This window comes from Salvia hispanica, chromosome 4, assembly GCF_029641045.1.
Source record: "Salvia hispanica isolate PSC_SH4W2 chromosome 4, Shi_PSC_v1, whole genome shotgun sequence".
Taxonomy (NCBI): Eukaryota; Viridiplantae; Streptophyta; class Magnoliopsida; order Lamiales; family Lamiaceae; genus Salvia; species Salvia hispanica.
In genome coordinates this window covers 60,776,434-60,792,967 of record NC_142695.1, presented here as the reverse complement: position 1 = coordinate 60,792,967, position 16,534 = coordinate 60,776,434, and the positions used below count along the sequence as shown (strand labels likewise).

At 38.0% G+C, this 16,534-nt stretch overlaps 3 protein-coding genes across 6 annotated transcripts; 1 reads left to right on the top strand and 2 right to left on the bottom strand.

Annotated features, from left to right (window-relative positions):
- Nucleotides 1-182: 182 nt before the first annotated feature.
- LOC125192596 (BTB/POZ domain and ankyrin repeat-containing protein NPR1-like) lies at nucleotides 183-3,956 on the top strand. The gene is made up of 5 exons (XM_048090219.2): nucleotides 183-336; nucleotides 478-1,425; nucleotides 2,228-2,981; nucleotides 3,066-3,251; nucleotides 3,551-3,956. The coding sequence occupies exons 2-5, from the start codon at nucleotides 883-885 to the stop codon at nucleotides 3,805-3,807; spliced, it is 1,740 nt and encodes a 579-aa protein (XP_047946176.1). The 5' UTR covers nucleotides 183-336; nucleotides 478-882; the 3' UTR covers nucleotides 3,808-3,956.
- A 149-nt stretch (nucleotides 3,957-4,105) lies between these two features.
- LOC125192595 (WD repeat-containing protein 26 homolog) lies at nucleotides 4,106-8,213 on the bottom strand. Of its 2 annotated transcripts, none has more exons than XM_048090218.2 (5): nucleotides 8,054-8,213; nucleotides 6,037-6,915; nucleotides 5,715-5,816; nucleotides 4,800-5,429; nucleotides 4,106-4,468 (listed from the first exon to the last, which is right to left on the bottom strand). In XM_048090218.2, exons 2-5 carry the CDS (start codon nucleotides 6,826-6,828, stop codon nucleotides 4,253-4,255), a joined length of 1,740 nt encoding a protein of 579 aa, XP_047946175.1. In that variant the 5' UTR covers nucleotides 6,829-6,915; nucleotides 8,054-8,213; the 3' UTR covers nucleotides 4,106-4,252. The 2 variants fall into 2 exon arrangements, with proteins under 2 accessions (XP_047946175.1, XP_088926232.1); XM_089070106.1 differs by having other exon boundaries at nucleotides 8,092-8,110.
- Nucleotides 8,214-9,125: 912 nt separating this feature from the next.
- On the bottom strand, nucleotides 9,126-13,492 carry LOC125196166 (WD repeat-containing protein 26 homolog). 3 transcript variants are annotated; one of them, XM_048094564.2, is made up of 5 exons: nucleotides 13,340-13,492; nucleotides 11,128-12,008; nucleotides 10,706-10,807; nucleotides 9,792-10,418; nucleotides 9,126-9,513 (listed from the first exon to the last, which is right to left on the bottom strand). In XM_048094564.2, the coding sequence occupies exons 2-5, from the start codon at nucleotides 11,923-11,925 to the stop codon at nucleotides 9,298-9,300; spliced, it is 1,743 nt and encodes a 580-aa protein (XP_047950521.1). In that variant the 5' UTR covers nucleotides 11,926-12,008; nucleotides 13,340-13,492; the 3' UTR covers nucleotides 9,126-9,297. The 3 variants fall into 3 exon arrangements, with proteins under 3 accessions (XP_047950521.1, XP_088913666.1, XP_047950522.1); XM_089057540.1 differs by having other exon boundaries at nucleotides 13,392-13,410; XM_048094565.2 differs by having other exon boundaries at nucleotides 13,221-13,348.
- Between the last annotated feature and the right edge of the window lie 3,042 nt (nucleotides 13,493-16,534).

The window sequence follows — 16,534 nt, the reverse complement described above, 5'->3', positions numbered from 1 at the left end:
ATCCTCCATGAACTTTCAAAGCACGTTGACGCGCATTCACACTTACAACTCACATTATTATAATCGTAAATAATAATTTTAAAATATGGTTTATATACTTTTGTAACAATAAATCAAACAGAATAGAGCTAAAGACTATAAATGGCAAAAATCTTAAAACCAATGACCACATGACAAAATCTATGAAATGTTAGTTATACTATGATTCTATCTATCTAAATCTTTGCCACTCAAAATCACTTACACTAAGTTTCTATTTATGATTTGCTCTTGAAACTGAACACGACTCTGGGTCAAGTCAACTCTCACTCAATCACAAACTAGCTACAACAATAGGTCAGTCAGAGATTTCAGAAAAAAGAAAAGATGCTTTCTTTCCTCATGTTGTTTTCAAACTTTTAGATGATGTTTTTTTTGGTAATTTCGTAGTGGGTTCTGTTTATTTAGCTCTTATTATTGTTTTGTTGAACTGGGCAGGCATATTGGCTGAAAAAGTTGGGATCTTTACAGAATTTGATGCTCAAAATTAGGTTTTGGAGGTCTAAATTGAAGTTCTTGATGTATTGCTTAATGGGTGAGGGAATTTTTGACTGAAATAATCAAGAAATGGGGAGTTGACTTGGGAAGTGTCAAGAGTTTGGAGACGTTGGATTGTTTTTTTCAGCAATTGGTCCTGATTTTATTGTTGAAGTGAGGTTGTTATTTCTTTTGATGAATATGGATCTGAGTTTTTGGATGATATGGGCTGGATGATAGGAATTTGATCTGTTTTTGGAGGAATTTGGATTAAAAATCTGTTCTTGCAGTTGAACTGAATGGGGGTTGTGTTTGTAGTTTGTAGTTTGTATCTTTCTTGATTTGTACGGTCATTGCTTGCTTGCTATGGAGAATGGCAATGACATGTCGTCGTCCTTGAGCTTTGCCTCGTATTCGTATCTATCAAATGGCTCGAGTGGCCATAATGCATCTTCGTGCGAAGTAGGGACTAGCCCCGAGCTGTTGAGTTTGAGTAGGCTTAGCTTGAGTCTCGAGAAGCTCGTGGTTGATGCTGACTATGACTACAGTGATGCCGAAGTAGAGGTCGAGGGAGTGAGTGTAGGTGTCAATCGCTGCATCCTAGCTGCACGGAGCGAGTTCTTCCACCAGCTGTTCAGAAACACGGGCGTTGATGGATCCGTGGAGGGAAAGAAGCTGAGATATCTCATGAAAGATCTGGTGCCCGAGGGAAGAGTAGGGTACGAGGCGTTTATGGTGGTTTTGAATTACTTGTACACCGGGAAGGTGAAGGCCTCCCCGACCGATGTCTCCACCTGCGTTGATGAGTCTTGTGCTCACGATGCTTGTGGCCCGGCCATCAACTACGCGGTGGAGATGATGTATGCTTCTGCCACGTTTCAGATTAAAGAACTCGTGATGGTTGTTCAGGTTCGATCTTTTGAAGCTTTCATTGATGATGGTCGTTATTTAGTATGTTTCTCGAGTTATTGTGTTTGTTTCTACGTGTTTTGAATTTGTTTAAGTAAGAGTGATTTAACGGAAAACAGTGAGGAAGGCTATGAATGCAGCTAGGGAAACAGATTGCTAGCTGTTTCTGGTCTAATATCGCGAAGTTTTGTTTGATGATGGCCGTTGTGTAATATGTTTACCGAGTCATTCTATTCGTTTCTATGTGTTTCGAACTTGTTTTAAGTAAAAAAGAACAGTAATCTAAGAGAAAAACAGTGAGGGGGAAGGCTATGAATGCAGCCGGTGAAACAGATTTTTAGCAGTTTATGGTCTAAAATCGCGACATTTTGATGTTTTGTAAGATGATGGTCGTTGTTTAGTATGATTCACGAGACATTGCGTTCGTTTCTATGTGTTTTGACCTATGCAGTCAGTGAAACAGATTGCTCGATGTTTATGATCTAGAATCACGATATATGCAATTTGGACCGTGTTTTTGTATATCCCGTTGTTTGTTTTGTATGAAGAAATGATGGTGTGGCTATAATAGGATTGGTAGTAGTATGTTAGCTGTCTTTGCATATTGTTGAACTAGTGTTACTCGAAACACTGAATTTCTCGTTTGATCCGAGGATCTCGTGTTTATGACCGTGTTCTTCGTTTACCATGCAAACGAAGATGATTTAGATTAGCAAACAAAAAGATATTGGAATACATTGATTGATGTATGTTCACATATGGTATTTTTCTTCTGATTTTGGTAAGTTTTTCTCTATTGCAGCGTCATCTCTCTGATTTCGTCGACAAAGCTTATATCGAAGATGTGATGCCGATCCTCATGGTCGCGTTTCACTGCGGCTTGCAACAGCTTCTCTCGCATTGTCTCCAAAGAGTAGCTCGATCCGATGTGGAGAACATCATCCTCGAGAAGGAGCTCCCCGTTGAGCTTCTCAACGACGTCAAATCACTTCGCCTCAAATCCAACCAGGACGAGGAGCACAGCTCCATTCAAGTCGACCCTTTGAACGAGAAGCGTGTCAGGAATATCCACAGGGCGTTGGACTCTGACGACGTCGAATTGGTGAAGAAGCTTCTCGAGGAATCCGACATCTCGTTGGATGCCGCCTGCGCTCTTCACTATGCCGCTGCTTATTGTGTCCCTAAGATCGTGAACGAGGTTCTAAATCTCGAGAACACTGACGTAAACCTCCGGAACTCGCGGGGCCACACGGTCCTGCACGTTGCTGCGAGGCGCAAGGACCCCATGATCATTGTTGAGCTGCTCCACAGGGGGGCTAATGTCTCGGATGCCACGGGAGACGGACAGACGCCTCTCACAATCTGTCGTAGGCTGACGCGCCCCAAGGACTTCAACGAGGTGAAGAAGCACGGCCAGGAGACGAACGCAGACAGGCTATGCATAGAGGTCCTGGAGAGGGAAATGCGGAGGAATCCGTTGGCTGGAAATATCACGCTGTCCTCGATGATGGTAGCCGATGATCTGCACATGAGACTTCTTCTCCTTGAAAACAGAGGTAAATTTTAAAGGTTTCGTTGTCGAATAGTACTATACTGCTGTACTTGCTCGATTATTTTGCTGATATGGCGCGCATGTATAGTGGCAATGGCGCGCTCGTTGTTTCCTCACGAAGCCAGGCTGGCAATGCAGATGGCGCGTGCAGAATCAACTATGGAGTTTGCTGGACTTTCGGCTGCAAATGGCGCGTACGGGAGCTTTAAAGAGGTCGATTTGAACGAGATCCCGCCCGAGCATGTGAGGAGGCTCCAAGCCCTTCAAAAAACTGGTGAGTTCATCTTTACTGCTGCATTTCCTATTCGATTAGTTGGATTTAGGAAACAAGTGGCTTGAAGTGGTACATACTGCTAAAACGACGTCATTTCACTTGCTGAAACATCGGGTTGTGCTATAAAAGCGAAAAACCGAAAGGTGGTTTCGTAATTGCAACGTTTGAAAAATCGTATATTTCTAGTTCGGATAAAAGTTGTGTTGTTTGCGGAGATTAAATCGCAGCCGGATTAGGGTTAAGGATAAATAAACACATGCACTATTTTTCTCTCCAATAACTCTTCGATATCTCTGCAGTGGCGTCCGGTCGTCGCTTCTTCCCCAACTGCTCCGAAGTTCTCGACCAACTCCTGGAAGACGACACTCTCGGCTCGCTAATGCTCGAGAAGGGCACGATGGAGGAGCAGCGGATGAAGCGAATGCGCTACATGGAGCTCAAGCAGGACGTGATGAAAGCGTTTAGCAAGGACTTGGCCGAACAAAAGTGGACGAAATTCTCGTCTTCTTCTTCGGGGTCGAACTCTCCAAAGGCTAGTAAAGCTAGGAAAAGATAGACGTCGTGTAGACGCCGATGTATTCGCTATTCGATACACGTGACGTGCATTGATGATTCTGAAATATGAGATGTAATGTAAAAATATACTCCATATCGTTGGCATTCATATTCTGTAATATGAAAATGTGATAGAAAAGTTATAGTATAGCATTATTGTTTTGTAGATTATTAAAGTTTTGGAGTGTAAAACATCATGTAAAAATCAAATGGAAGATGTTGAACAATTTTATTTGATTAAATAAACATTAAAATCCTACTCTAAATCCCTTCATCCAAACTCAACCAAACCAACCAAGGAAAGTAAAATGGGGAAATTCACATTCTTCTTGTTCTATAGTTTGGAATTTGGATTGAACATATTAATAAGCAAAAGAATTTACATAAAAAGCAATTAACTAAAGGAAATTAGATGGATGGAGGAATGGGCCATTTCCCTTCCAACTTCAACTCCCCCCATTGCAGTGATGGACTCCATTACTATGCCTCCCATTGTAGCTCACATTAACCTGATTCAGTCCCCAGATTCGTATAGTCCGATCATCGCTCGCTGATGCCAGCATATGGGGGTTTGCCGGATTCCAGCTGACACAGTTTACAGCCCCTGTGTGCCCGGCCAACGTTAGTATCAGCTCTCCCGAGAGCCTGTGCCATATGTAAACCTACGGAGAGCACACACACGTAAGCAACAAGCAGTGTGATTCAAACAAAACCGTAATTAACATTCGTGTGATTGGTATTTGAAGGATCAGACGACAAATTGAACTAAATTTAGTCCAATTCATCAACGTAGGTAGTGTAATTGGCCTACATTATCTTTTACACGTCATAACCCTAAACATGCGGATAACATACACATGTAAGCAACGAGGCGCTCGATAATAAGATCAGACGATAAAACAAACTCAAATTTATACAGCTAAGTTATCACCCAAAGTGGAAGCCTGTTAAAACAAAAAGCGCGATAGACAAAGAGGAGGACGCAAGTGTTACCTGCGAGTCCTCACTGCCGCTTGAGATAAATGCATGATCTAATCCCCCGAAACAAGACTGCAAAATGAAACGGGAACGCTTGTGGCCTTTGTATTTAGATACCAGCCTGGGGCTTCCATCGATATTCCAAAGATGGAGTTCCTCGTTCCAGAGGCTGAGGAGCAAGAACTTGCCGTCTTCAGACAAAGAGAACGAGGTTATTATTTGATCCTCCTCGATTAACCTCTCAGACTTAGATTCCCATCCGAACAATAGTACTACAGTTTCTTTACAAACGGTAATGAGCTCTTTCGTATTACTAGTGATGCCCAAGTCTGCATTCCTAAGAGTTTTCTGCCCTCTCCAACATTCCAACTCTTTCCCTTCCAAATCCCACATGATGATGCTTTTATCAGTAACACCAGAGAATAAGCTCTTCCCGTCCGGCGCCCATGCACAAGAGACCAAACCAAGGCCACTTTTTTCGTAGATATGGAGGCATTCCCCCAAGGCAACATCCCACCGCCTAACTATTTCTTCTGCTCCACATGTAAGGAGTTGGTTGTCATCGGGGCTCCACGATATACAGAATACGGATTTTTGATGACCATATAATCTATGTTTTAAAAGAACTTGACTATCATCCATGACCTATCAAAGATAAAACCATCAAAACTAATCATCAAACAAAGGGTTGGGGAGAAACATCATGTAGAAAAGTTATTCAACACAAATTTTTGTACATCAAACTAGAACATACGAGGCTGTTAAAATCAAGAAACAATGATCATAAGCCAATGAAATGTTCAAATGCAAAAAATTCAAAATTATGTACCTTTGATTTGACATTAAAACCTCACATACAAGGGAATGAATTAGAATCCCCAGTAAAAATTTAAAAATTAATAAAAAGAACAAAGAAAGTGCAAGTGCTACCTCCCATATAATAACAAGGTGATCACCAGATGACGATGCCAAGTATTTTCCGTTGTGAGAAAATTGCAAAACTAAAACATCATCTTTGTGTTCTTGTAATACCTGGTGGATTCCATTAGCAAAAGAGATCAGCAAGATGTCATTCTAGTGAGTCTGTAAGGATAATCGAATCTTCTAAGAAAACCAAATAATGCATAGAGAAACTAGTGAATACGTTAAAAAGATAATGCAAAACAAAGAAGTAGGAATTCAAGTTCTCTCAAATTTAGCGGAAACCATATGCAACTATATTTAGTAACTGCAAAAAAAAACACCAATTTACCTGCAATGTTTGAGTAGGGATATGGTCTCTCCCACACTGATGATCAGCAAGCAACGACATTTTTCCAACTGAGGAATTGTGAAACTTACAAGCATCCTTTTGCAAGACAAGGGCCTGCTCGACAAGATGCACCAATCTTTTCTCCGGAACTATCACTGTCGGGGGAAGCAACTTGCGTAATTTATCCAGTAACTTCTTACGAGATTCGAGTTTTGACTCTTTACTAGAAGTTCCATTGACTAAACTTTGTGATGGAGACAAAACGAGGGAAGACAGCTCTCTAACTCTCTCGTAATTTACGCAAAGTGGAGTGATCTCTGTCCGCAGTGTCTTTAAAGCTTCCATGATCTTTCCATCATCTAAAAGTTCTGAGAATTTCTGCTCAAATATTGCAAAAGATGCTAACTTAACTATTGTTTCATCTGTTACACCAAATTTGTGCAACACGGCTACACTTTCATCCCATTGACCTTCAAGAATATGTTGCATAAAAAAATCTATCTCAGGGGCATGAAATGGAATTCCAGATTCTTCCTCCAGGCATGCCCCTGACTTTGAATAGCCGAGCGAATACAATGCCTCGGCTATAACACGGACAAGTTCAACTTTCTTTATGATACCCTTTGAACCAACAACCTCATCATCCCCTTCAGTTGCCAAAAGTCGAGCCATTGAATCAGTAAGTGAGCAACCTCTCTGTCTAAGATATAAACTGTTGGGAATACCTCCTGAATCTAGAGAGGTCACCTTCACACGTTTCGATGGTGGTTCATCATCCTCTACACCTCCCATGAAAAGCACACTTCAGCCCATATATTTATACTACAGTAAGGAATTGAGATCTGTCTGGTCAAATACTTCAGAAATCACTTATGCTATCTGCAAAAAGCAATTGAAAAAAGATGTTAACAGATTGGGCCCAAAGATTTATCATTATCATACTATTGAGGGACTAATAACAACAGATGCATTAAATCAGTTCCCCCTGAGAATCTCAAAAAGCCCATATTTGTGTGGATAGTAGTCAAAGGATGTAAAACAACAATAAAAAACTGAACTTCTAAAATCAAAATAAATAATTTAAGATGTGTGGTTTAGACAAGCATAATCTAGTCACAATGGGAAAATGGAGAAAACATGGAACCACCAAGAGCTTCGACAGATAAGGGGAAAACTAAAATATTACTTGAAATTGCAAATGCATGCTTCACTTACAACTTACAGTTGGGCTTCTTTATGATTTAGGCAACATTACGAGAGATATAGTATATTGGTACAACAATGTTCTCATTAGAATTCAAATCACCTTTATTAACTTTTATCCTTTAATATGTCCAATATACACCTTACTTATTAGTCTCAGATGATACCATTGCATAGAATCGATATGACAAGTACTATGACAAAACAGACGAACTTATTTCAGCAGTGCATACAGAATGCATATACAATTGTACAGACTTTGCAACAAGTTTTTCATTTCAAAGCAAGCATACTGCCATTCCATTACAAATCAACAAAATGGCTAATCAAGACACCAAAATAACAGTTAGCTTCACCGATCACACATCCGATCGCCAAAGTAACAGTCAGCCATACGCCGAATCCAAAAGGCATCAGCAACAAACCACACATAACAAGCAATCAAGTCCCCACAAACCACACATAACAAACCACACATAGCAGCTAGTTTTAATTTTCCCAATTCCTCAACCAAAAATAAACGAAAAAATCAAACACACCAATCCAACTACCCTACATTCAAAACAATCAAGTGCCCACATTCCAATCAAATTAGCTCAAACACAACATCTGCAGTAACCAACAGAGGCAAACTAATCAACTAAACGCAATCCCACAAGTCCCAAACTTGAAAATCAAATCAAACTGAAAACCTAAAACCCACTGCAAATCCGTCATACAATTCAGGACAATCGACTCCGTTCCAAAAATTCGAAATACAATTTTGATAATCAGGCAAATCAAATTAAATCCAAATCACGAATCACCGACTCACGGAGAATCAAAAGGGCAGCGATTATCGATGGAACCGACCCACTTAAGGATTGGGAGCGAAATGGATTTGGAAGAGGGGATCCGGGTTGGGAATTGGTACTTATATGGGTGGTTTTGTGTGCAGGGAAGGATAATATTTTATTCTCTGTTTGGATGTGTGAATTTAGTTATGCAAAGGAAAGAGTAACACTCACTCTAATCATCTAATTTATCTAATAAATTTTCAATCAATGAACAAAAATTTTATTCCATTTTTGTAATCTTGATATGATCATTAAATTTATTGTTGTGGGAGAATTAACTCTAACTTAGGTTTGTGTTAAAATGACAATCCCTCTTAAAGTGACACCGTGACACCATTTATATAACAATATTAGGCTACACAGCAATATTCAATACGCTAGACAACAATTTATAGATTGCTTTATAGCGTGTTGGATATTGCTGGACAAGAAAAATTGCTGTATAAAGAGCAACATATTGCTGGCCGAGTTTTTCAGAATTTTTTTTTTGCCACGTGGCAGCTTATTATTTGTCCCCGTGTTGCTGGCCGAGTTTTTCAGAATTTTTTTTTTTGCCACGTGGCAGCTTATTATTTGTCCCCGTGTACAAATGATTGACTAGGAATGATGATATGATGTTATTTTAAGAGGTGGTGGCACCCTAACATGCCCCCTAACTTAACTATAAAAACACTAATCTTTTGTTGCTTAATCACTTTTTACTTTCTTATAAAATTACAATACTCTAGTACTTAGAGTAGAATGTTTGGCACACACCTCTTTGGTAAAACAAGTAAACCATTTCATTTACTTTTTCCTTTTAGAGCATCCACGTTAGTGGACTGAACGTCCTAGTCGCTAAACAAAGTGAAAAAAGGAAAATAGGAAAATAATTTGTTTTCTAGTCATTTAATTAGTACTCATTCCGTCCCACTAAAGATAACTCATTTTCCTTTTTGATTTATCTCAACCAAAAGCACAAAGGAGTAATCTTTTTTGGGACGGAAGGAGTATTTGTTTAGTAGGAATTGAGATGCATCCATACTTCTTGATTATTTAAATGAGAGAGTATTTTAGCAGTGGGAAGATTTTCAGTGAGTATTATTAAGACACTAAATGCAAATTCACATTCTTCTTGTTCTATAGTTTGGATTGGACATATTAAGCAAAAGAATTTACATAAAAAGCAATTTACTAAGAAGAAATTAGATGGATGGAGGAATGAGTCATTTCCTTTCCAACTTCAACTCCCCCCATTGCAGTGATGAACTCCATTACTATGCCTCCCATTGTTGTTCACATTAACCTGATTCAGTCCCCAGATTCGTATCGTCCGATCGTCACTCGCTGACGCCAGCATATGGGGGTTTGCCGGATTCCAGCTGACGCAGTTTACAGCCCCCGTGTGCCCGGCCAACGTTAGTATCAGCTCTCCCGAGAGCCTGTGCCATATGTAAACCTACAGAGAGCACACACACGTAAGCAACGAGCAGTTTGATACAAACAAAACCCTATCAAGATCTGTGTGATTGAGTATTTGAAGGAAATCAGACGACCAAATGAACTAAATCTTGTCCAATAGCTTTAACACATCTAAACCAAAAACATGCGGATAACACACACATGTGAGCAACGAGGCGCTCGAATCAAACAAAACCTCAAATAAGATCAGACGATCAAACAAACTCAAATTTATACATCTAAGTTATCAAACAAAAAGGAGGAGACATGTATTACCTGTGAGTCCTCACTGCCGCTTGAGATAAATGCATGATCTAATCCCCCGAAACAAGATTGCAAAACAAAACGGGAACGCTTGTGGCCTTTGTATTTAGATACCAGCCTGGGGCTTCCATCGATATTCCAAAGATGGAGTTCTTCGTTCCAAAGGCTGAGGAGCAAGAACTTGCCATCTTCGGACAAAGAGAACGAGGTTATTATTTGATCCTCCTCGATGAATCGCTCGGACTTAGATTCCCATCCGAACAATAGTACTACAGTTTCTTTACAAACGGTAATAAGCTCCTTCGTATTACTAGTGATGCCCAAGTCAGCATTCCTAAGAGTTCTCTGTCGTCTCCAACATTCCAACTCTTTCCCTTCCAGATCCCACATGATGATGCTTTTATCAGTAACACCAGAGAATACACTCTTCCCGTCTGGCGCCCACGCACAAGAGACCAAACCAAGGCCACTTTTTTCGTATATATAGAGGCATTCCCCCAAGGTAACATCCCACCTTCTAACTAGCTCTCCTCCACATGTAAGGAGCTGTTTGTCATCAGGGCTCCACGATATACAGGATACGGATTTCTGATGACCATATAATCTATGTTTTAAAAGAACTTGACCAGCATCCAAGACCTATCAAAGATGAAACCATCAAACTTATCATTAAGCAAGGGATGGGGATAACTATCATGCAGAAAAGTTATTCAACACAAATTTTTGTGTATATAAAAAAACTAGAACATACAAGGCTGCTAAAATCTAGAAACAATGATCATAAGCTGATGAAATGTTCAAATGCAAAAATTTCAAAATTATGTACCTATGATTTGACATTAAAACCTCACATACAAGTGAATGAATTAGAATGCCTGATAGAAGTTTAAAAATCAATAAAAGGATAAAGAAAGAGTAAGTGTTACCTCCCATATAATAACAAGGTGATCACCAGATGATGAGGCCAAGTATTTTCCATTGTGAGAAAACTGCAAAACCAATATTTCATCTTCGTGTTCTTGTAATACCTGGTGGATTCAATTAGTAAAAGAGATCAGCTAAATGCCATTCTAGTGATTCTCTGAGGATATCAAATCTTTTGAGAAAACCAAATATAATGTATAGAGAAACTAGTCAATACGTTTAAAAGATATTGATATGTCAATACAAAACAGAGGTAGGAATTCCATCTATAAGCAGATATACTTATCGCTGAGCTGTTTATGGATCAGCTATAGCATGTATTAGGAAACTTTCACAAATAAAAAAGCATCTAAGGGATCACAAGCTGACACGATATGCAACCTTTTAATAGTCATTGCAAAAAAAAAAAAAAAAGCTAATTTACCTGCAATGTTTGAGTAGGAATATGGTCTCTCCCACACTGATGATCAGCAAGCAATGACATTTTCCCGACTGAGGAATTGTGAAACTTACAAGCATCCTTTTGCAAGACAAGGGCCTGCTCGACGAGTTGCACCAATCTTTTCTCTGGAACTATTACTTTTGGGGGAAGCAACTTGCGCAATTTATCCAATAATATCTTACGAGATTCGAGTTTTGACCCTTTACTAGAAGTTCCATCAAGTAAATTTTGTGATGGAGACAAAACGAGGGAAGACAACTCTCTAACTCTCTTGTAATTTACGCAAAGTGGAGTGATCTCTGTCCGCAGAGTCTCTAAAGCATCCATGACCTTTCCATCATCTAAAAGTTCTGAGAATTTCTGCTCAAATATTGCCAAAGATGCTAACTTAACAATTGTTTCATCCGTTACGCCAAATTTGTGCAACACAGCAACACTTTCATCCCATTGGCCTTCAAGAATATGATGCATGAAAAAATCTATCTCAGGGGCATGAAATGGAATTCCAGACTCTTCCTCCAGGCATGCCCCTGACTTTGAATAGCCGAGCGAATACAATGCCTCAGCTATAACACGAACAAGTTCAACTTTCTTTATGATACCCTTTGAACCAACAACCTCATCATCCCCTTCAGTTGCCAAAAGCCGAGCCATTGAATCACTAAGTGTGTGTGTGCAAGCTCTCTGTCTAAGATATAAACTGTTGGAAATACCCCCTGAATCTATAGAGGTCACCTTCACACGTTTCGACGGTGGTTCATCATCCTCTACACCTCCCATGAAAAGTACACTTCAGCCCATATATTTATACTAAACTACTAAAGTAAAGAATTGAGATCTGTTTGGTTAAATACTTTAGATATCTGCAAAAAGAAATTTAAAAGAGATGTTAACATATTGGGACCAAAGATTAATCACACTATTAAGGGACTCAGAGCACATATATTAAAACAGTTCCTAATGAGAATCTCAAATCGCCCATATTTGTGTGGATAGTAATCTCCGGAAACAAATAAAGTGATGCTAGTAAAAGGATGTAAAACAGCAATAAACTTGTAAAATCAAAATTAAAATGCATGGTTTAGACAAGTATAATCTAGTTTGGAGACACGAAAACCCCAAAAAGGCTTTGGCATATAAATGGAAAACTAAACTACCATTTGAAATAGCAAATGCATGCTTCAATTACAGAATCAAGTTAGGTTCTTTTACAATTCAGGCAACATTAAGAGAGGTATTGTATAGTGGTTCAACTATGTTCTCTCATTTATAATTCAAATATCCTTTATAAACTTTTACCCTATACATGAATGCCCAATATACACCTTACTTTTTAGTATTTAGACGATACCATTGTATAGAATCGATAAGACAAGTTCTATGACAAACCAACACACTTATTTCAGGCAATGCATATACAATTGTGATATGAGTAAAAGCTAGAGAGAACACAAACTAGAAATGAATATGGAAATTGATAAAGAAATGAAAGGGACGAACCCTAAACAAGAAAGGAACGAATTCCTAACCCTCTTGATCGTCCATCTATATATATAGATGAATATATTAAGGGTTCTGTTTCAATCCAAATCTAAACAAATCAAAAAGTAAATAATATCCTAACTGACTTGAATAAAATAGCAAAATAAAGATAACTAATGGAAATAACAAAATAAAGATAACTAATGGAATAATAAATCAACTAAGATATATTCCATATCTTGTAATCTTCTCCCATATCTTCATATCAGTACATATCAAATTGCATAGAATTTGCCACAAGTTTTTCATTTCAAAGTTATCACCATTCCATCACACATCAATCCATGGCTAATCAAGCAATCAAGTACCCAACCATCTCCTTAGTTTTCCATTTCCCCCAATTCCTCAACCAAAAAAAAGAGAAAAATCAAACACACCAAACCAACTACCCTACATTCAAAGCAATAAACTGCCCACATTTCAATCAAATCAGCTCAAACACAACATCTGCAGTAACCAACAGAAGCAAACTAATCAAACTGAAATCAACTAAACGCAATTGCACAAGTCCCAAACTTGGAAATTGAATCAACCTGTAAACCTAAAACCCACTGCAAATCCGTCTCACAATTCAGGAAAATCAACTTCGTTCCAAATTCGAAAAATAATCAGGCAAATCAAACTAAATCCAAATCGTAAACCACCGACTCACAGATAATCAAAGGGGCAGCGATTATCGCGCGATGAGGACAAATGGAACCGACCCGTTTAGGAATTGGGAGCGAAATGGATTTGGACGAAGGGATCCGGCTTTGTGTGCAAGGAAGGATAATATTTAAGTCTCTGTTTGGATGTGTGATTTTATTCAAAATTAAATAGTTGTTGTTTGTGTTTTTTCTACTTCCAATTTTATCTAACAATTTAATTTTCAATTAATGAACAAATTTTTTGTTCATTTTTTGTAATCTGAATGTGATCATTATCAATTATAGAACACCATTAGTTTTTAAAATTATAAGAGAGTGACACGTCTCATCAATGATCAAAGTATATACCAAAGTACAATTTCATGGTCTTCATAATTTGATAGATCTATCAATTCATTCATTGAATGTTAAATAAACATGTATTTGGAATTAGTACACGAACAAATCTGGATTTTCATTGTACATGACTGATCTACCAAACGATATTTTGGGACTTAATTTGCTAATTAAAATATACTCTCTCCGTTCATGAAAAATAGACAAAATTGTGAATGACACAAGTTTTAATTTATATTGATAAAATAAGAAAAATGAAGACAAAATATGGAGAATAGGTATTAGTGGACTGTGGGATCCATATTTAGATTGACGTGTATGGTTAATATTGATTGTAAAATTTTATTTTTAGACTTAGTCTAATTTTGATAGACACCTCAAAATAGTAAAACTAGCCTATTTTTTATGAACGGTATAATAATTTAAAAAATAACACTAATCTTTGTGTTGTTTAACCACGTTTCACTTTCTTGTAAAATTGAATACTCTAGTTCTAAAAGAAGAATGTTTGGCGCACACCTCATTGTGTTTCCTTCACTTTTTCATTTCACTGCCAAACAAAGTGAAAAAAGAAAGGACATTAGGAAAATGCTTTGTTTTTTGGTTTATTTATCAATTATAGTTATTTAATTATTTACTCCATTTATTTGGAGTTCAATTGTATCCTCATTTCAATGTGAACGTTTTAAGCAGTGGTTGGATTTTCAAAGAGACATTTTTCAAACGTTTCTTTATCAATGGTGCATTAATAAATAATGCTAGTATTATTTTATCTTTTATTATTTCAAGTTTTCATCTGAAAAATAAAATATTACACCGTATGATTAAATAGTCATAGAGCCCTATCCAATCTAATTAATTTGAAAAAACTATCTAGGGCCCGTTTAGAGTGGAACACGAGAAAATAAACAAAAAGCAGGTCCAATTGAATGGCCGATTCTATACTAGTTTAAAAGCCCATATTAGCTCAAAATAAATTTGAAAGGCCCAACTGACTAAACAATACACGTACCTAATGTAAGAATACCTTACTTGTCACAAGAGGTGGCCACGGTTCGAAAACTGGCGGTTCCGGTTCATCGATATCTTGAACCGTAACCGGCCCGGATACCGGTTATCCGGTTCCGGTTCTGGTTACTAACAGCCGGTTTTTCACTGGTTCCGGCGGTTTCGGGCCGGTTCCGGTTCATTTTTTTTTTTAAATCTTAGAGTTATAACTTTTATTGCAATTCTATAATAAAATCCAAAGAGAATTGATAATGATAAAGAATTGCAATTTTATTGATTTGAAACTTTGAATGTAAATTTCTATAATACAATATTACAATTACAAGTTACAAAATACAACAATACAACTATACACTTGAATTTAAAATTTAAATACAAAATTACAATTTACTAAAAACATATTAAAAGTAAAGTTGAAACTTAGAAAAAAAAAGAAATAAAAGGAAAAGGACTTGAGCTCAACTTAATGCTCAATTGCATTGAGGAATCAAAGTCCACATAGTTCTCTTACCTTGCTTACCTTGTTGGTTGGCGGTTGACGACGGTTGGCCTTCATTCTCCACCTTCATCCTCGGTGTCGGTGAAGGTTTCCTCACTCTCTTCACGAGCATCCCAATCTGGTTCTTGCGCTCTCTTTGCAGCTTTTCCCCAATAATCAAGTAACATCACAACTTCCATATTTCTCGCGGAGAGTTTGCTTCTTCTCACGTCCAAGACACATGCTCCAACACTGAAAGCGGACTCGACGACTACGGTGGAAGCCGGGACTGCAAAGATCTCCTTAGCCATTGACGCAAGTATGAGATAATTTTTCTCGTGTGTTCCCCACCACTCTAGGACGTCGATTTGGGCGGGTGTAGGACCTGCATCACTAAAAGTATGGTGGCGTGCTTCCAAATAAAAATCTAACTCGCTTACCGATCCCATTGAGGTGGACCTTGAACTTGAGCCTGTGCCGTAGCCGTATAAGTCGGCTAATTGTGATTGAGCATCGGGGTCATCATAAGCAAAACCAAAACCGCCGTATTGCTGCGGTTGAGGAGCAAGTTGTGTACGTGGACGAATTTGGTGGGTACGGTTATACTTTTCTTCATATTCGGCAAAGAGAGTACACAAACTACTTTTAAATTGAGCTTGAACAAGTGATCTATCAGGAATGGTTAGTTCAAAAACTCTCGAGGTTTCATCATCATCATAAGGCAAATTTTGAAGTGGACTAAGATCAATAGAACGCAAATTTTGATAATAGAAATCTAAGATCTTAGTTGTGCCAGCTAATTTCCATTTCGGATCCAAACACTTAGCAATTAAAAACACAATTAGAATTTCACTAAAATACTTCAACCATTTTTCAATCATATAAAATAAAACACACATTAACTCACGAGATCTAGCATTTTTCATGCATGTTTTAAACCCAAGTGCTATATACATGCAATGCTCTAACACACGAACAAATGTGCAATAGTAAACACCTGATAATTCAACGGTCGCACATTTGAAAGCTTTGAACAATTGACATAAACTCATGCTTTGGTCCCAACAATTAGGCGTAAGAACTATATCACCATAGTTAGTTCTAAAAAAATCGCACAAAGCATCTTTATGCTCCAAAGTAGAATTGAGGCAATCATATGTAGAGTTCCATCTAGTAGACACATCCATTATGAAAGTTGTATACCTGATGTTTCTGTTACGGCAATATTTTTTCCAAGCCTTGCCAAGCTTAAAATGGATCGCTCTAACTGCATTTCTAATAGGATCAACATGCTTTTGCCATAAAGAAAGCGCATCTTGTACACATAAGTTCAAAATATGACATACACATCTTTGATGAAAATACTTACCATCGATAA